The sequence below is a fragment of the Mirounga leonina genome, unplaced genomic scaffold, assembly GCF_011800145.1.
Source record: "Mirounga leonina isolate KUSES-001 unplaced genomic scaffold, KU_Mleo_1.0 Mir_127, whole genome shotgun sequence".
NCBI classification, from domain to species: domain Eukaryota; kingdom Metazoa; phylum Chordata; class Mammalia; order Carnivora; family Phocidae; genus Mirounga; species Mirounga leonina.
Window position 1 is genome coordinate 66,526,298 of NW_023270316.1, and position 21,522 is coordinate 66,547,819.

General features: G+C 34.8%; 1 protein-coding gene across 7 annotated transcripts in view; it reads right to left on the reverse strand.

Moving 5' to 3' along the window:
* Nucleotides 1–21,522, reverse strand: part of NBEA (neurobeachin) — a 683,633-nt gene that overhangs the window by 465,967 nt on the left and 196,144 nt on the right. For all 7 annotated transcript variants that reach the window (XM_035003560.1, XM_035003559.1, XM_035003554.1 and 4 more), the window contains exon 18: nucleotides 4,206–4,314. In XM_035003560.1, coding sequence (XP_034859451.1) covers nucleotides 4,206–4,314 — 109 coding nt within the window. The remainder of the gene's footprint in view (nucleotides 1–4,205; nucleotides 4,315–21,522) is intronic.

The following is a 21,522-nucleotide window of genomic DNA, read 5'->3' on the forward strand; positions in this document are numbered from 1 at the left end:
TTTCTGAACAGAATACTACAGACATGCACTACTCATCACATTGAGCTGACAGAAATTTCTTTGAAAACCCAAAGAATCTGAAAATGCTAAAGGACATTCAGTGGTTGCCATATGCTTACAAGACATTTTCCCACCAATCTGCCCAATAAAGCACTGGTGTTGACCTACAGCCGAGTGGACAAAATCCCTAAAATTCTGGTTACCAATAGATGCAAAATAACTGCAGAGAAGCTTGGAAAAAGACTAGGCCATACTTTCCCATGATAGACAATAGTCAAAACTTTCTCACCCCAAAAAGAAGAAATCTCATTATACAGAAAACAAAACTAATCTCAAAGAATCTACAATTTTATATTGTCCTTCTTAAGTCCTATTTGAACTTCTAAAGATAAGGGTAATAATTGCCTTGCCTATCTACTAAAACTGCTAGGAAGATAAATAAGTAAGGCTCTATATGTGAAGTGTTTTGAATACTATCAATATGAGCCTTTTTAAAATTACCAATACATATTTAGAAACTCAATCCAGCATGTATTTATTAAGAGCCATTTATGTGTCCACACTCTGCTACATGTTTGGAATGAGAAACATAGTTGCTAGGTGGAACTATATTTCACGAATCAATTAATTAATACTCTAGAGACAGGCATAAATACATGATCCTGCTAAATAATAAAACATGGTAGACTGTCATTAAGAACCTATGTGAGTTTTTAAAAAGGAGAGGGAAATAATGAGATATAAATAAGGAGAGATGAATATAGATGTAAACATTTTAACGAAAGGATATGATTCAAGGTGGGCCATGGAGGTTTGACTGGTATTGATTAGAGATATGCATAGGAAGTAACCCCAGCCCCTACAAAAACAAAATAGTACAAAAGGTACCAGCCACATATGGACATGAAATCCAAAATGTACTTAACCCTCAGAGCACATCTCAATTCACACTAGCCACACTTTAAGTGTTCCATAGCCATCTTTTTATCTTTTATACAATGTTGTCTGATATATACTGCCAAAAGGTCTAACTCACTTTGTCCTTTAATGTTGTTGCTTATCCTATTATTGGCATTATCACATGTAGAATTTTAAAGATCACAGTAACATAGAACTTATCTTAACTGGCCTTCTAAAAACTTTGCAAAAACCTCATATTCTAAAATACCATTATCAAAACCATAGGTTTGACATAGTTCTTTATTATTTCTGTACTTGATTTTATATTTTTCTACAGTTGTAATGATATTTATTTTGACACGTTGTTTGGGGTTAAGGTAATTTCCCCAAACCAAAACAGAAAATGAAAGTAAAAAGAGCTTTCAAACTGAAGATTATCAACCAAATGCTTCTTGCCAGGGGTGCAAGCCCTGGTTGATGCTCATAAGGGGAATCAAACTCACAATGCAGGTTTTGAGGCTGAGTTTTCTTTTTATAGTTAAATTTCACTTACTATGTTAATGAGAATTAAGTTCAAAACTATCACATGAGTGTTAATTTTCTGCAACCAGATGCCACCATCCAAAGCAGTGCAATATTTTAACTTTGGTGGTCTAGAATTAATCATCCACCATTCTGTCTGATAACATAATTTGGTTTGTTAGTAGTATTAAAGCTTATGTTGAACACCCAATCTACTTTTTTATGGGATCAACAGTGCTATCCAATCATATCATAACCATCTTTCTTTTTTGACTTTTTGTATACTTATGTTAATTTTTCTTTTTAGAGTATCATAATTAATTCAGCCCATCTTTCCAATTAACCATGATTATTTTTTAAGTGTCTGACTCTTTATTATTATGTTAATCACCATACTTTACATCATTAGTTTTTGATGTAGTGTTCCATGATTCATTGTTTGCGTAAAACACCCAGTGCAGTACATGCTCTCTTTAATACCCATCACCAAGCTAACCCATCCTCCCACCCCTCCTCCCCTCTAGAACCGTCAGTTTGTTTCTCAGACTATGGACTCTGAGAAACCATGATTATTATTCTACTTTAAAAGTACATATTATTGCCAAATTGGTCAGAGACCTTGCAAGTTAGTTCCTTCATCTGCAACATCCAACATCCAGTATCAGGAGATCCAAACTTATCCAGACTTTCTCCAACTAAGACATGGAATCAGCAACAGCTTGGCTTTGTAGAATATCATTAGAGACTAAAATCTGGATACTCAGAAAGTGCTAATGAGTATAGATGGTAGGTAAAAATGCTGCTGCACTTGCTATTGACTAATAGAAATACATATATATGTATATACACACAGGACATTTTATTTAAGGTTAAGGGTACATAATGTTTTCAAATTCAACATATTATATTGTTATGCTACATTCTTATTTTAATATAACGTTTCACTGACTACAAAGACTTTCTGCTCTAATTGGTCAAAACAAGCAGAGGGTCAAAAATGTAGGCAAAAAATGATTTAAAAACACATGTATAGGAATCATTAACCAGAGGGGTTAGTCTAAGAAAACCAATACAGAAACCCAGATAGAGCTCTAATCTGATACTGAAGCAAGGTTTTTATTCAGAGGACTTTAATGTCCACTGAAGGTAGATATTGACGTTTTTTGCCTTATGCACAGATACTATGAAATCTGCCTATTTTATGACCATTTATTAGTGGTGAGACATAGAGTAAATTGTTTAACCTGTGATTCTCAGTTTGTCTGTTTAAAAAGGCAACAACAACAACAACAAAAAAGTTTCAGAGGGTTGTTGTAAGGATCGAGATAATGTATGTATTTACACCAAAGTGACTGTCACAGGAAATACACCCCCCAAAATAGTTACTATTATTAGGGAAATATAATATCAGTATCAAGATGCTTTGCATACGGTAGGCCTTTCTATTCAGTTCTGCTTATTCAGTTCTGTAGGACAAATATTGGAGCAATATTAAAAAACTACTCTTACTGACAACAGCTATGTTCTGAAGGATAAGTTTATAAATCATGTAATTAGAGGAATGACAGACTGAAAGTTGCAATATTAAGCTTAGAAATGAGAGTAGGCAAAAGAGTTTTTTTAATTTATCTAAAAGGCAGCCATTCTTAAATTTACTGATGATAATATGAAACAGAAAAAAGATGAAATAAAACAGCTAGTGAAGTAATGTGACAGATCTGGGGTCAAAGTATTGTTCCGGATACCATCTGTTTTTGTAAACAGATACAATACAGTTTTATTGGGCAGCACCCCCATCTGGTTCATGCTGTCTATAGCTGCTTCTGAGCCACAGCTGCAGAGCTGAGTAGTTTCAGAGACACCACCCAGCCTGCTGCTACAGACTGAAGGTTTGTGTCCCCACAAATTCCTATGTTGAAATCTAATCTTCGGTGTGATGGTTAGGAGATGTGGGGCCTTCTAGGTGGTGTGTAGGGCCACAGAGCCCTCAGGAAAGACACCTAAGAACTCCCTTAACGCTTCTGCCGTGTGAGGACATAGTAAAAAGACGGTTGATGAACCGTGAAGTGAGGCCTCACCAGACACCAAATCTGCCACTGCCTTGATCCTGTACTTGCTAGCATTGAGAACTGAGATGGAAATTTCTGTTGTTTATAAGCCACCCAGTGTATAGTATTGTTACAGCCCAAACTAAGACTACACCAAAGCCTAAAATATCTATTACTTGGCCCTTTACCAGAAAATTTCGCCCTCCCCAGCTATATTGAACATTTGGCTTTCTGCATTTCATAGAAAATACTGAGCCCAAGCTATATGACCATCTGTTAGAAATGGTGAGAAAAGGATTTCTGAATTGAAAAGATGAGATCTAAAGCTTCTTCCCGATAGCGCCTTTACAAATAATTTTTACCTACAATTTACCCCACTATCAACTCTAGGTTACTGTTGGTAATTGCACAGGAGACAGACAGAAAGAATCAGCGGAGGGCGAGGAGAAAACTAACATATAATACATAACGGGTGTGATTCATGTGAGAAAAACTCTGCACAAGTCAATCAGCCAACCCATACTCAAAGAAAAGTCCTTGGACCAACACAAAAAGATTGGCAAATAAATGTACACGGATATGTTTTAAAATAAAATTTTAAAATGTAAGTATGTGTTCATTTAAAAAAAAAAAGATTACTGGCTTTTTCATTAATTGACCAACTACTGATCCCAGTTACATAGGTTTCCCACTAGATACATTTTAAATTGTCATCATACATTTTTTTATTTTTACCTCATAAAGTGTGTTGTATGTGGTGACAGTCACAGTGTTTGTATGCAACATCAGCCTTTCTCCAAGAAGAGTGAAAAGACTATGAGTATGCATAATTTCCACTTTTCTCCTGGAGAAAAAGGGGGAAAAAAACAAAATACTATGAAATACATTGGATTTTCTAATCACATGACTTTGGGATAAGAAAGTACAATCTATTAAGCAGATACAGAATCATAGAGGTAATTATTTTTACTAACTTCCATCTACAAAAAAAATAACAGTTTATACCACAGCTATCTTCTAAAGTTACAACAATACTAAACACTTCTCAAATAAAATGTGAAATATACAAGTTATAAATTATATAAATGTTGACAGCTATTATTTTCAAATTTCTTATTAACTATTTAGGAGTTATTTTTATTAGGTTAAAACTACTGGTTTCAGGGCGCCTGGGTGGCTCAGTCGTTAAGCGTCTGCCTTCGGCTCAGGTCATGATCCCAGGATCCTGGGATCGAGCCCCGCATCGGGCTCCCTGCTCCGCGGGAAGCCTGCTTCTCCCTCTCCCACTCCCCCTGCTTGTGTTCCCTCTCTCGCTGTGTCTCTCTCTGTCAAATATATAAATAAAATCTTTAAAAAAACAAAATAAAACAAAACAAAAACTACTGGTTTCCCCTAACAGAGACCACAGAATTTTTAAGTCCTTTATATCTAAATTTAAAGTCTATAAAATAATCTATGATAAACTTTAATATCAAGAATTTAAAATTAGGGTGCCTGGGTGGCTCAGTTGGTTAAGCGACTGCCTTCGGCTCAGGTCATGATCCTGGAGTCCCGGGATCGAGTCCCGCATCGGGCTCCCTGCTCGGCAGGGAGTCTGCTTCTCCCTCTGACCCTCCCCCCTCTCATGTACTCTCTCTCATTCTCTCTCTCTCTCAAATAAATAAAATCTTTAAAAAAAAAAAGAATTTAAAATTATGGCTAAAAGTGAGTACTCCAGTTTGATGTTGGGATTACACAGCAAAATAATTCAACAGAAGTAAAGGGAACTCATTATTGCATGAATTTGTGGTCTGCCATTGGATTTAAAGCCAAACAAAGAGAAAAAACACCAAAAAACTTTCTTAGTTACTTACTATTGGCTCATTTAACTGTCTCCCCCCACCCACCACCCCCACCAACTCCACAAATAGGATAGAAGGCTCTACTCAAGGCTTTCTGCAACACTTGGCTCTAGCTCAGGGAATTGCTATATGCCTCTCATTTGTGTCACTGTCTTAGAATTCAAGATCTGATCTTCTTGGCTCTCAACCCAAGATACTTCATTTATCACTTTGATTTTCTATTGTTCCCTGTTCAGATCTATGATTTAAACTGGCGAGTATTCACCAATTCTTATTCTTTTCTTCCTGAGTCCACAACTATACTATTAATTCCAGCCTCTGTTACAGCCAGGTGTGACCATTTAACTGAGTTTTAGCCAGTGGAATGTGAGCAGGAAAGTCATGAACCATTTTCAGGCCAGGTCAGTAGAATAGCACTCATGCATGTCTTTCATGCTCTTTCCCCAAGGCAGAAACACAGGAGCCACATGATGAAAACAGGGAGGCACAAGATGGTAGCAGTAACCTGGGTCTCTAAATCACAGCTTGCAAGAAAATTGCCTGCTGAGGAACACCCATTTAGATTTTCAGTGAACAAGAAAGAAACTACTAGTTCAATAAGTAAAATTTCATTGTTTGTCTGTTAGAGCAGCCATTGTTACCTTAATTAATACAGAAATCAAATAATGAACCATTTACGTGGATACTGCTCACCTGGAAATCCTCTCTTTTTTTTTTTTTAAATCCCATTTTTTACTTTTGAGAGAGAGAGAATGACAGAGAGAATGAGAGGGGTGAGGGTCAGAGGGAGAAGCAGACTCCCCGCCGAGCAGGGAGCCTGACACAGAACTCGATCCCGGGACTCCAGGATCATGACCCGAGCCGAAGGCAGCTGCCCAACCAACTGAGCCACTCAGGCACCCTGGAAATCCTCTTTTCTAACATCAGCCTCCAAGCTCCACATTGCACAACAAAAGACACAGGGCAGCTGTCTCACCTCACCTAATCCTCCTCAGTCCAGGGAGGGAAACAGCAAAATAACCTAAACCCAAAGCTTAGGTTTCTTGTGGCTGTGTTTGCAAAACACTTAATAAATAAGATTTAAAAAGTCAACTGGTCATTAGAAAATAAACCAGGACTAATGGATACTATGGGATTATAGAGGGGAAGGCTTTAAGTCTTTTCCAATTCAAGCTACATCCAAGGCAGGGAGGACTGACTTTTATTTGCTCCTAATCAAGAGAGAAAAAAAAAAAAAAAAAGCCAAAGTGTATCCCTTAATATATCTCTCTGATACATGAAGCTGGTAAAAGTTATCCAAATTAGGCTATGTAGAATAGCCTAATTAGGAATTTACAGTAATCTCTTACCTGCACCAGTACAGTTTCAACTACTAAGGAAATTCATGCCCTCCTGATTACCTCCCACGATGTAAATGTTTACAGAACAGCTATAGTCTAGGCTTGGCAGGGGGAGGGGGACGTGAAGAATGCTCTGCATATACCAGAGAAGAGATGGGTCAGCTTCCTCCTGCAGTTTGCTTTAAAACAATGTTTACCAATAAATTTTGCTGCACAGCAGTCAAGAGATAGCCAAAAATGCCATCCATTATATCTCAGGCAGAGTGTGGCTGTGCTATGAATCACATGATTTTGTTTCCCACAGAATCCCTAATGAAAGACCCAACTCTATGCATTCAGCTCTGAAAGGCTTCAAAAGGGCATATATGAGAGAAACTGACATCTTGACCCTACTTAACTTTAAGACCTAAACAGACTTCAGGCTTTTAGTTCCAATTTGCACACCTTTGAATTTTATAGGATTTCTGTCCGCTTGAATTAAGAATGTAATCTTATTTAAAAAAGGGTAACCTTTCAATCTCATACACATTACACATTTATTAGCTTACTAAACATTCCAATGAAAACAGACTCCAATTTTCTTCTTCACAAAACCACCCAGCTTTTCTTCTGGATGGCCAAAAAATATTTCTTATAACAAACTCAGACCATATGTTGGAAGAAGAAAAAGGTAAAAGAGACCCATGATTCCATAACCCAGAGAAAATCATTATAAAGTAACAGTTTGTGTTCTTCTAGATGAATTACTATGCATATAAATATAGATGACAAATATACATGGTATCAATACAATGAAAATAATTCTACATAGGTAATTTACAGCTTTTTTCCTGTAAATCAACAATATGTGCTATCTTGAATATTCAATCATTAAATATAATAAGTATGCAGCATAATATACCCATTCACTACTGTTGGCATTTATGCTATTTCCAATTTTTTTCTACCATCAACAAAATTTTGCCCTTATAGGTAAATCTTTGAGTATATCCATTACTATTTCCTTAGAATAAATTCTTTTGCTGAAATGATGGGTGTTAAAAGCTTTTATATTTAATTTTATGAGACTTGGCAATTTATGATGACCTCCAAACATATGTACATTCATACTTCCACCATCAAAACGTAAACACACTTTACCAGCAGCTTCACTCACCAATGTAAACATAAAATAAATAAAATAAAACATATTTTATAAGTATATAATTTAGTAATTTCTTAAAAACTTTATAAAGTGATGTAATCATCAATTTCCAGTTTTGAATATTTTCATTACCCTGAAAAGTTCCCTTGTGCCTATTTGTAGTCACTCCCCACTCCCATCACTACTCCAATGTAATCACTAATCTGCATTCTGGATATTTCATATAAATATAATCATTTAATATGTAGTCTTCTGCATCAGGCCTCTTTCATTCACCATAGTGATTTTTAGGACTCATTAATGTCATAGTATGCATCAGTAGTTTGTTTCCTTTTACTTGTGCACTAGTATTTCATTGTATGGATATATGATACTTTATCCATTCACCGACTGATGGAATTTTGGATTATTTCCAGTTTTGAACTATCATAGATAATGGTATTAAGAATGTCCATGCACAATTATAGGTGTGAACATATGGTGTCATTTCTCTTGAGTAGATACCCAAGCATGGAAATGCTAGGGTATGTGGTGTGTGTTACATTTTTTAAGAAATTAGAAAACCCTTATGGAACATGGCTGGAGTATTTTACATTCCTATCAGCAATGCATGGGAATTCAGGAAGTTGTTATATGTTCTGGTTGTATGTTATATGTTGTGGTTTTATTCAAATCAAACCATTTTCTATTTTTCTTTGTGAGTCTTTTTTGACCTAGGGGTTCTTAGAAATGGTCTACTTTCCAAATGTCGGGCAATTTATCAAATCTCTTTCTGCTGTTGATTTTTAATTTAATTTTGTTGTGGTCAAAGAAAATATTTTGTTTGATCTCAATTCTTTTAAATTTATTGAAACTTGTCTTATGTTTTATAGTCCAGCCCATAATATATTTTATACTTGAGAGCCATTTGCTAACTTTAGGTGGACTGTTCTATGAATGTCAATAAATTGTTCAATTATGATCTTGAACAGGGAGGGTGTAAACAGACTTTCATTAATTATTATTTATTGAAAGGGAATGCTTCTAATATTTTACTAAATAGGACTATGGTAAGTTTCCAGGAGATACACCCTATCATGTTAAAGAAATCATCTGTTCCTGGTTTCCTAAGAATTCTTATGATGAATGGGTACTGAATTTTACTCAAATTTTTTGTATCCATTAGTGTAATTGCATAGCTATTCTTTAATGTGTTAATAAAGAGATCATAATTAAAGGATATTCTGATATTAAACTATCCTTACAGTCAGCATAAAATAAAACCTAGGGGGAAAATAACCTTTCTTTTTTTAATATAAATATTTATGGCTAGGGGTGCCACAGTGGCCCAGTCAGTTAAGCGTCCAACTCTTGATTTCAGCTCAGGTCATGATCTCAAGGTTTTGAGATGGAGCCCTGCATCAGGCTCCACACTCAGCAGAGAGTCTGCTTGAGATTCTCTCTCCCTCTCTCCCTGCTCCTCCCCTTGCTTGTGCGTGTGCTCTCTTTAAAAACAATAAAAAATAAAATTAAAAAATAAAAAATAAATAAAATAAAATAAAAAATATTTATGGCTGTAAGTTGTCTCCACTACCTCTTAGGCCAACTCTCAGAAGTGTAAATGTACAAAATTTTCAGTATTTTTCACTCTAAGCATTTTGTAATATATACAATAATTTTTTGTTATGGGTTATTTAAAATTTTTCATTTCCATTGTCTTAGGTCGATTTTTATCATTGATTTTTTGCATAATTGCACTATGGGCGAGAAGTCATCATTATGACAATAATTTAAATTTTTGGACAATTTTATGGCTTCAATTGACAATTTTTACAGTTTTGTGTGTGTTTGAAGAGAATGTATATATGAATCAAGCCACTGGATTTTCTGTACAAATTTATACTGTGAAGTTTTTTTGTGATTGCTCTTTTAAAAAGAATATGTTAAAATCTCTAAACCACTTTGATTTCTATTTCAAATTTAGTCAATTTTGCTTTCTGTACCTCCCCTATGCTGTTATATATAAATGCATTTGAAATTGTTTTCTCTTCCTGGTGAACTGTACCTTTTTCCTTACATGGTACCCCTCTTAAGCCTCATTAACTTTTTCGTGTTAAAGCTTATGTTAGTTTATTTAAATACTGATCTACCAATTTTTATCATTTAGCTTTAAAAATAAATAATACTTTTACCTTGTTAAAAAATAATAACATAAAAATATACGGAAATGTTTCACATCCAACTCATACCATCATTCACAGTCCCCACCCCCAACATACAGGTAAACATTTTTCTTATGAAAAACAAATGTGGTAAGGATATGGAAAGAAAGGGAACTTTTGGGCGCCTGGGTGGCTCAGTTGGTTAAGCGACTGCCTTCCGCTCAGGTCATGGTCCCGGATTCCTGGGATCGAGTCCCGCATCGGGCTCCTGGCTCAGCGGGGAGCCTGCTTCTCCCTCTGACCCTCTCCCCTCTCGTGCTGTTTCTCTCTCTCTCTCTCTCTCTCTCAAATAAATAAATAAAATCTTAAAAAAAAAAAAAAAAGAAAGGGAACTTTTGTTCACGGTTGGTATGCATATATATTAGTTGCAGCCACTATGGGAAACAGTTTATTTCCCTCTGTTTATCCACCACACACACTCTTTTAAATAGATTTTTTAAGGGTAGTTCTAGGAAAGTTGGTAGTTCTAGCAAAATTGAGCAGCAAGTACACAGAGTTCCCATATATCCCCTAGCCCCATATATGCCATGTACTTGTGGCTTCCTCTAACTACCAACCTTCACCCACAGAGAGGTACATTTGTTATAACTGCCTATCAACTTGTTTCCACCCCCAGTTTTATTCAGATATGATTAACATAAAACACTGCAGTAGTTTAAGGTGTACAACATAATGATTTGATATAGGTATAAATTGCAAAATGACTACCACTATCAGGTGAGTTAACATCATTACCACACAGGTACAAAATGTTTTTCCTGTGATGAGAACTTCTAAGATCTACTCTCTCAGCAACTTTCAAATATACAATATTGTTAACTATAGTCACCATGCTGTACATTATATCCCCAGAACTTATTTGTCTTATAACTCACAGTTTCTACATTTTGACTACATTCACCCATTCCCCACATTCCCTACTTGCCACCTCTATGTTCTGTTTCTATGAGTTTGGTTTCTCTAGTTTCTACACATGAGATCATACAGTATTTGTTTTTCTCTGATTTAATTCACTCAACATAATGCCCTCAGGATCCACCCATGTTTCTGCAAAGGGCAGAATTTCCTCCCTTTTTATGGTTGAATAACATTCTATTACATAAATATGTTAATATATATATATATTATATATATATATATATATATAATATATATATAACAACCTACGTGTCCATCAACAGATGAATAAGGAAATGTGGATACATAGGTTTCTTCCATATCTTGGCTATTTGTAAATAATGTTAAAATGAACACAAGGGTACATATCTCTTTGAGATAATGCTTTCGCTTCCTTTGGATATCTACCCAGAAGAAGAATGGCTGGATCATATGGTAGTTCTATTTTTAATTTTGTGAGGACACTCCATACTGTTTTCCATAGTGGCTGCAACTAATTTATATTCACACCAACAGTGAACAAAAGTTCCCTTTCTCTCCATATCTTTACCAACATTTGCTATCTCTTGTATTTTTGATGATAGCCATCTGAAAGGTGTGAGATGATATCTATCTACTGTGGTTTTTATTTGCATTTTCTTGACAATTAGTCATGCTAAGGATGCTAAGCACCTTTTTCATTCACCTATTGGCCATTTGTATGTCTTCTTTGGAACTTCAGATCTTCTCCCCACGATTTTTAACCAGATTGTTTATTTTCATATGAGTTGCGTGAATTTTTAAAATCTTTTGTGTATTAACCCTTCATCAGATACATAACTTGAAAGTATTTTCTTCCATTCTGCAGGCTGCCTTTTCATTTATTGATCATTTCCTTTGCTGTACAAGAGCTTTTTAGTTTGATATAGTCTCGATTATTTATTTTTGCTTTTGTTGCTTTTGTTTTGGGTGTCAAATCCAAAAATTCATTGCTAAGACCAATGTCTAGGAGCTTACTGCTGTTTTCTTCTAGGAGTGTTATGGTTTCAAGTCTTACATTCAAGTCTTTAATCCCTTTTGAACTGATGTTTGTGTATAATACAAAATAGGAGTCCAATTTCATTCTTTTGATTTTGGCTGTCCAGTTCCACTGGTACCATTTATTGAAGAGACTGTCCTTTCCCCAGTCTAGATTCTCCACTCTTTTGTCATAAATTAATTGACCACATATATGTGGGTTTATTTCTCTACTCTGTTCCATTAATCCACATCTGTTTTTAAGCCAGAACCATACTGTTTGATTACTATAACTTTGCAATACAATTTGACTTTTTTTCCCCTTTGCTCATTTGTTTTGTCTCTTAAATTCCACATATGAGTGAAATCATATATTTGTCTTTCTCCGACTGACTTCTTTCACTTAGCATAACACTGTCTAGCTACATCCATATCATTGCAAATGGCAAGATTTTATTCTTTTTTATGGCTGAATAATATTCCACTGTATATGTATGTGTGTGTGTGTCTGTGTACACCACAACTTCTTTGTCCATTCATCCGCTGATGGATGGACACTTCGGTCCTTCTCAGTCAAGCTTACTTCAGTCCCATTGAGGCAGGCCTCTCCCTCAGAAGACCAGCACAAACGTCTGCCCACATTATATCTCCCAACCAGTGAATTGTGAAGAACTTCAGTTCTGGTGGAGGTGGTGTCAGGTCTTATTTTACAATCAAACCAGAGCACAACTAGTTAAAATTCACCACATTCTGGCCAGAGACCAAACACTGCCCACAGGAGGCAAGGAGAGCCTCTGCAGATTACTAGCCTGAAGAACAGAGCAGCCAAGACACAACAGAGAGCAAGCAGCACACAGCAGAGACATTCCCTGAAGCATCAGGACCCTGCACTACATGACCTCTTCTTCATAAGGGGGTAATGCTTTGGGCACCTTGAGGTCTTTTGTGGTTGCACATAAATTTTAGGATTATTTGTTGTATTTCTGTGAAAGATGCCATTGGAATTTTTATAAGGATTTCACTGAATCTGTAGATTGCTTTGGGTAGTATGGACATTTTAACAATATCAATTTTTCCAATCTGTGTTCACAGAATACCTTCTTATTTCTTAATCAATTTTTTCGTCAATGTTTTACAGCTTTCAGTTTATAGATCTTTTATCTCCCTGGTTAAATTTATTCCTGGGTATTTTATTCTATGAAAACTTTCATTCTTTTTTTTCATCTCTTAACCTCCTATCTTATTTGTCATCTCTGTCTCTTGATGGTACATTCTGCATCATTTCTTCATTTCTATCTTCCAGCTACCAATTCTTAAGTTATTTTTTTTAAGTAGGCACAACATAGGGCCCAAACTCACGACCCTGAGATCAAGAGTCAGACACCCAACTGACAGAGCCACCCAGGCACTGCACCAATTCTTAAGTTTTATCTAATCTGTTTAACATGACCATGGAGTTAATTTTAATTACTACCTTTTCATTTCCAGAAGTTACTTTTGATTACTTTTTAAAGCCACATGGTTTAATATTATCTTGTTTCTTAAGAATTATTTCTTCTATTATGCTTGGTTTTCATTTTTGGCATACGAAAATTTACCTACTTTTGTGTGCTCAGCTATATATCTGAAAGGATTTTTGTTGTATTATATCCAAAATTTATAAATTTTTAGTAGTACGAAGTGTTTCAGGATATCCTGTTATACCCATTATTTTTCTCCTTCAAGAACTCTTATTATTCACATTTAGTCTCCTATTGTGTATATCTTTATCTTTTCTTTCACTTTATATTTTTGGTCCATGCTTTGGGAACTTCCAGTCCGCTAATTTGGATAAACTGGAAAACAAATCATGAGCTAACAAGGCAGATTATGATTTTTGGTGCTCTACTTGAATCTCAATTGCTCTTTCTAAAAATAAAATTCAAAGGTTCCACCATAGCCTCCACCACTAGTTCTCTTTCAGTGAGTACACAGTTTGATGATTCTCCCTTATCTTCTGTTTCTGGCTACTAGCCTTTAATGAGTTGTTATTTTTCATTTTTATACAGTTGAGGTCAGATCTCACTGCTGTGATTTTTACGTGATGGAATCCCTGCAGGTGTTGTAAGGCAGAAGACCTTTTAAGTATACTGATCTGTAGTACAAAACTTAGCTTGCTGTAAGTCCCGAGCCAGCATCCCAAGCCACCATACTCCCACAAGTTCAAGGACAGGGCAGATTTATTCCATCATTTCAGGTACCTCTTGGCCTGGTGGTCACTTACATAGAAGTCAATGTTAACATTACTCAGGAGGGAGGGGGGTGCAGAGGAGAGAGAATAAGAGGCAGAGATCTTCCAGAGCAAAGCGATCCCTCAAGATTTGCTGCTTTTTAGTCTTTTCCTTAGGCTTCTAACATAGTTCTTCAGCTGCTTGTCATTCCCATGGGAAAGAAAACCCGGCACCAGTTATCTTATTTTCTCTTTTCCTACCCCAGATACACATAGGAACCAACATTTGCCTGAAGAAAGCCAAATAGCTTAGAGTTGAGAATAGATGGGAAGGAAACTTATTTCCAATTCTCACACTCCCAGAACCTACATCACTACTTTTTGTAAAGAGACAACTGATTCTGCCAGAAAAACTGGACTAATTCAACTAGTCCAAAAAGAAATAAACCATTAGGTTAAACAACTGTCAATGTATAACAGGCTAACACTACAGACAGTAAGTTGATCTATTTACAGTATGAATAATGGAGAATTCACCCAGAAGTTACAGGGTTTGAAGTTAAGACATCAGACAAATATACTTGGTTGAGAATTTTTATTTCCACAGTGAACATTCAAATAACATGTGTTTTAAAATTTGTACAAGCTAAAATTACCATAACCGTATTACAGTATAGCCATTTAGGCATTTTGGTCATCTATCTGAATCATTTGTTAGATTGTTTTCTGAGGATAACCGTAATCAGACCACTTACATGAAAGAACAGTTTGGCTTTCTCCTCAAGCATACATCCAAGTTAGGGTTCTCATTTTAGGGGGGCAGAGGGAGAGAGAGAGAATCTTAAGCAGACTGCCTGCTGAGCACAGAGCCTAACGCGGTGCTCAATTTCATGACCCTGAGATCATACCTGAGCTGAAATCAAGAGTTGGGATGCTTAACTGGGGATGCCCCAAGTTTCTCACTTTTATGTAGCTTTTTATTTTGGAAATTTTTAAGATTTACAGAAAAGTTAAAAAGATAGTACAGAGAGTTCTCATATATTATTCATCCAGCTTCCCCATACGTTAATATCTTATCTCATCATGATATATATGTCAAAATTAAGAAATCAACACAGATACAATATTATTAACTATACTATAGACTTTTATTCATATTTTACCAGTTTTCCCTAATGTCCTATTTCTGTTCAGGATCCAATCCAGAGTACTACCTCAAATTTAGTCATCATATCTCCTTAAACTCCTCTGATCTGTAGCATTTCGCACTCCTTTTTTTTTCATGCCCTTCAACAATTTTGAAGAGTATTGGTCAAGTGTTTTGTAGAATATCCTTCAATTTGGGGATGTATGATGTTTCCACTGGACTAGACTTGGGTTATTTTTTTTAGAAGAATACCACAGAGATGAAGTGCCTTTTTCATCACATCGTATCAGGAAATACATGGCATCAACATGATGTATGACTGTTGATGTTAGCCTTAATTAATAGTGAAAATCACTGCCAGGTTTCACTATCCTTTAGAAGCAAGTCAGTAAGTCCATCTCACACTCAAGGAGAGATTTAAGTTCCATCCTCAGGAGGGAAGAGTAGCTGTATATACTGTTGGGAACAGACTTATCAATTTTAATGATAGATTTCAAACCTATCTCTAGTTCAGCTGACAAAGTGTATGGATCTAACAACCTGTATTCCAGGCACTTGATAGAAATTATAAACTAGGCATTACAAGGGACCAACCCACCAGACTCAGTTTAGCTTCATCTATGGACCCATCTCAGATTCCCTGCCAGACAATTGCTCTGTACACAAATGAGACACTGAGGTTGTGTGATATTTCATTTAACAGTTTTAGAGATGATTTTCATAGGTTTTTAGTTATATACTCAAACTCTTTATAAATAATACCTATTTCCTCTTCCCTAATAATTGTTTTATTTTTTTCACATCTTAAACAATAATTAATAGTAATAATTATAGTAGAAACACTTATCTCACTGATCTGAATGCTGCTAGTATTTCATACTTAAGTTTTATATTTAAGATAAATATCATATTGAAGATAAATTCTGCTTTTATCAGAACTACATGTTAAATTGTACCTATTACCTTTTTGCTAACAATTTAAATTATCACATTGCAATATACTGTGATTAACCATCTTAAGTCTACTTTAAAACTCAGTGAGGGAAGCAGTATGGTTTTACTCATTTATAGGGTAAAAATTGAGGCTCAAGGATGTTTCCAAAACTATTCAGAAAATTTGTGACTAAGCCAGGATCCAAACCTATGCAGTCCAAATTGAAAGGCAATGAATTGCATGTATTTTACTAACCATTATCTCTATTAACCATCAACTAATACATACTTTGCTTTAAATGTTATATTTTATATTTAGATTTAATTTTATTAGCATATTGATAGAAATCATTTGGACTTAATCCCCTGGGTAGCTAAGTAGTTACGAAAACACTTATATTCAGTGTTACCTCAGTCCTTTTACATGATTGCACCAATCAAGAACGCCTCATTTTAACTAATCAGTCATTGATTCTATTCAATTCAACTCCATTAATAAAATAGTGAATGAAAATTCTTCCAAGATTTTAAGTTGCTTGTATTTTAAAAATATTTGTAGTTTTTTCTAAACAATGTTATTATTAAAAATTATATCAATAGGTTAACATTCACATGGTTAAAAAAATTAAATTGATCCACATCCACCTTCATTTCTATCAACTCCCCATTAGGAGCCACTGTTCTTTTTTTTTTTTTTTTTTTAAGATCTTATTTATTTGACAGAGAGAGTGAGAAAGCACAAGCAGTGGGGAGCAATAGAGGGAGAGGGAGAAGCAGGGAGCCCAATGTGAGGGCTGATCTCAGGACGCTGGGATCATGACCTGAGTTGAAGGCAAACACTTAACTGACTGAGCCACCTAGGCGCCCCTAGGAGCCACTGTTCTTAGTTTCTTGTTTCTTACATATCCTTCTAGATTTTCTTAATGTAATATAGAGAGTGCTAAATTCTTATATCCTCTTTTTTATACAAAATCACACCCAGTACATACTCATCTATACTATTTGTTTTTAATCATGCAACAATGTAATTGTGATATCAATATACTAAGAGTTATCTCATCAGTTTTGTTTTACAACTGCATGGCATTCTATTTAATGAATGAGCCATACATTATTTAACAAATCCCCTACTAATGGAAATTTAAGATTTCTCCTAACATTTATGATTATAAACAACAGAACAATGAATAACTCTGAAGAGTCATGTTTTCACATGGGTATAAGCGATAAACTGCTGGGTTAAAAAGTATATTTATTTGTCATTTTGACAGACACTGATCAAAACTAACACTGCATTCCAAATGGGACTATACTAATTTATGCTCCAGTTAGCAATATGTGAGAATGCTTGCTGCCCCCATAACCAATCTAATATATTGATATGTTACTTTAGTTTCAGATTAGATTCGCTCCCCCCCCCTTTTTTTTAAGATTTTATTTATTTACTTGTCAGAGAGAGAGCACAAGCAGGGGGAGCAGCAGGAAGAGGGAGAAGCAGGCTCCCTGCTGAGCAAGGAGCCCGATGGGGGACTAGATCCCAAGACTCTGGGATCATGACCTGAGCCAAAATCAGGCGCTTAACCAACTGAGCCACCCAGAGTCCCCGTATTTCCCTTATTACAAGTAGGACTCTATTCTTTTCCAATGTTTATTTGCTGTGCATATTCTCCTCTATGAGCCAACCATTCATTCATATCCTTCTCCTCTTTTTCTACTAGGTTGTCTTATCAATTTCTAGGAAAAGCCGGGCAAAATTATATGAAATTCTTTTAATTTTCTCAGTTTGTATATTAATTATGGAAATTGTAATTTATTTTGTACATTCATACTTTTGCCCTTTCTTGAGTTGCTTAATGATGATTTATCCATCTGTATCATGAGTTTTAAAAAATCAGCTTTTTAAATGATTTTCTGTGTCCTGAATCATTAATTCCTACTTTTCTATTTATTAATTACTACCTTCCATTTATTTGGTTATTCTTTTCCTAACTTATACATTTTAATTTTTTTCTGTATTTTCTTTTTATTGCTCTATAACTATGGATATTCCCATAAGCACTTCTTCACCTGTATCTCATAGGTTTTCTTGAAGTTGTTTTTTTTTTTAATATTCTGCAGTTTGTCCATATAATTGTGGGCTTATTTCTGGGTTTTCCATTGTATTCTATTGATCTATGTATCTATTTTCATGCCAGTACTATACTGTTTTAATTACTACCACCTTGTAATATAATTTGAAATCTGGAATTGTAATACTTCCAGTTTTGTTTTGTTTTTTTTTTTCAAGACTGCTTTGTCCATTTGGGGTCTGATCTTTTGTGGTTCCATACAAGTTTTAGGATTATTTGTTCTAGTTCTGTGAAAAATGCTTTTGGTATTTTGATAGGGATTGCATTAAATCTGTAGATTGCTTTGAGTGATACATTTTAACAATATTGCTTTTCCAACTCATGAGTATGGAATGCCTTCCCATTTCTTTGCATATTCTTGAATTTCTTTCATCAGTGTTTTATAGTTTTTGGAGTACAGGTCTTTCACCTCTTCAGTTAAGTTTTATTCCTAGATATTTTATTGTTTTGGTACAACTGTAAATGGGATTGCTTTCTTAATTTCACTTTTTGCTGCTTCATTCTTAGTGTGTAGGAATACAACAAATTTCTTTACATTGATTTTGTAATCAACAAAGGAGGACTGAATATATACAGTGGGAAATTGACAGCTTTTTCAACTAATGGTGTTAGAAAAACTGGAAAGCCACATGCAAAACAATGAAACTGGACCACTTTCTTTCATCATACACAAAAACAAAGTCGAAATTGATTAAAGACCTAAATGTGAGACCTGAAACCATGAAATTGCTACAAGAGAGACATGTAATAATCTCTCTGACATCAGCCATAGCAACAAGTTCCTAGATATGTCTCCTGAGGCAAGGGAAATAAAAGCAAAAATAAACTATTGGGACTACAGCAAAATAAAAAGTTTCTGCCCAGCAAAGGAAACAATCAACAAAACTAAAAGGCAACCCACAGAATGGGAGAAGATATTTACAAATGACATATCCGATAAAGGGTTAATATCCAAAATATATAAAGAACTGATATAACTCAACCTAAGGAACAGACAATCCAATTAAAAATGGGCAGAAGAAAAAAAAAGGGCAGAAGACATGCACAGACATTTCTCTAAAGAAGACATACAGATGGCCAACACACACTTGAAAAGATATTCAATATCACTCATTATCAGGGAAATGCGAATCAAAACTACAATGAGGTATCATCTCATACCTGTCAGAATAGCTAAAATCAAAAACACAAGAAATAAGTGTTGGTGAGAATGTGGAGAAAAAGGAACCCTCTTGCACTATTGATGGGAAGGCAAACTGGTGCAGCCACAGTGGAAAACAGCATGGAATTTGCTCAAAAAATTAAAAACAGAACAGTACTATGATCCAGGAATTGCACTGCTGGGTATTTACCCCCAAAATACAAAAAGGAATACATGCATCCCTATGTTTACTGCAGCATTATTTACAATAGCCAAACTATGGAAGCAGCCCAGTGTCCACTGATAGATGAATGGATAAAGAAGATGTGGTATATATACACAATGGAATATTATTTGTCCATAAAAAATGAAATCTTGCTATTTGCAATAACATGGATAGAGCTAGAGAGTATAATGCAAAGCAAAATAAATCAGAGAAAGACAAATACCATATGATCTCATTCATATGTGGAATTTAAGAAACAAAACAAACAAGCAAAGGAAAAAAAAAAGAGAGACAAACCAAGACTCTAAACTATAGAAAATAAACTGATGGTTACCAGAGGGGAGGTGGGTGAGGGGGATGGGGAAAATAGGGGATGGGATTAAAGAGTACACTTACCATGATGAAAAATAAAATAAAATAAAATCCTGAAAAAAATTCTGCATTTTGTGTGCATCTTCTCTTTGACACAAAAGTTGTTTAATAAATTTTAAATTTCTAGGTAGAAGAAATTTTGGTTTCAGATTTTGTTCCTATTTTCTTTTACTGTATGTTAATAAGACAACCTTATCTGTTTTGTTTTTATGTTTTAGAATTTTTCTTTGATGTCTGCTATGTCGTGTCAAATTTTCATAAATTTTCCATGGCAGTGAAGTTATTTTCTTTATTAACATGATATAGACTTCAAACTATATTAAACAGATTTACCTTGTTATTTATGTTACTTTACTCCTTGATTTTTTATGAACCAAGATAGGTGAAATAAAAATCATTTTAATGTTTTAAACTAATGGTAATTGTATTATTTCTCCCATAATTTCCTTTTCATGAAAGTTTCACCCTTTAACACTGTGTGTCCTTCTTTATGTTATTAATGCTTTCTGGCTTGACTTCTAATTTGTCCAATGCTAAGATCATGATTCCTGCTTTTTTCATTTGTATATATGTGGTATAACCTTTAGGTATCCTTTAATTTTTAGCCTTTCTAAATCACTTTATTTTAGTACATTTCTTGCTTATAGATCTGCATTTTATTACTGTGATGAACTTTTTTTTCCTTAAAATACAAAAACTTTCACATTTATTTTTATGGCAGATGTTTGGTGTTAGATATGTCATATTTAATAGGTTTTTAAAGATTCCATTACACATATTATTCTCAGTTTTTTTATACAGTTCTTTAATATCTTGAAAGCATTATAATTTTGCCAAATTTCTTATCTCTTTAACTGTAAAGGAATAAGAAGGCCTCTATGTGTTTAGAAAGTGTATTTCCCCATTATGAGCAATGATAAATTCAATATATTTACTCTTAATTTTTCATCTCTCCTTTGTCATCTAATTTTAGTCAGTAAACCTGTGTTTCTAATATTTCATTTGTAAGCTTCTTATGGATAACCTTTGACTCTTTGGATTTACTCTACTTTCTGTCTTTCCTCAGTCCTTTCCCAATGTTATAACTGTAGCATTTCTGCATTAATAGGGCCTATAAAAGTAAATTCTGGTCTGTCACTCTAATTCAAACATTTGTTTTAGGCTAGTTTCACTGTTAAATTCATTCAGTGTTCACCAGTAGTACTTAGCTATAGTGTGTCGTCATCCTGATTAGCTGAACTTTGTCCCCAGAAATTTTCTCAATAATTATTCAGAAAAACAAGTCCTTGTATGGTTAAAAATTGTTTGGCAGCATCCTTTTTAGTTAAACGATACTTTGGCTCCCATTTTCTTTACTTCAATATCCTATGGGTGTTGCTCTATGTTTTCTTTATTGAAAAACACTGTAGAAAAGTCTAAAGCCCAACTCAAATTTCCCCCTATTTGCACACTGCTGAAAAACGATTCTTGACTTAA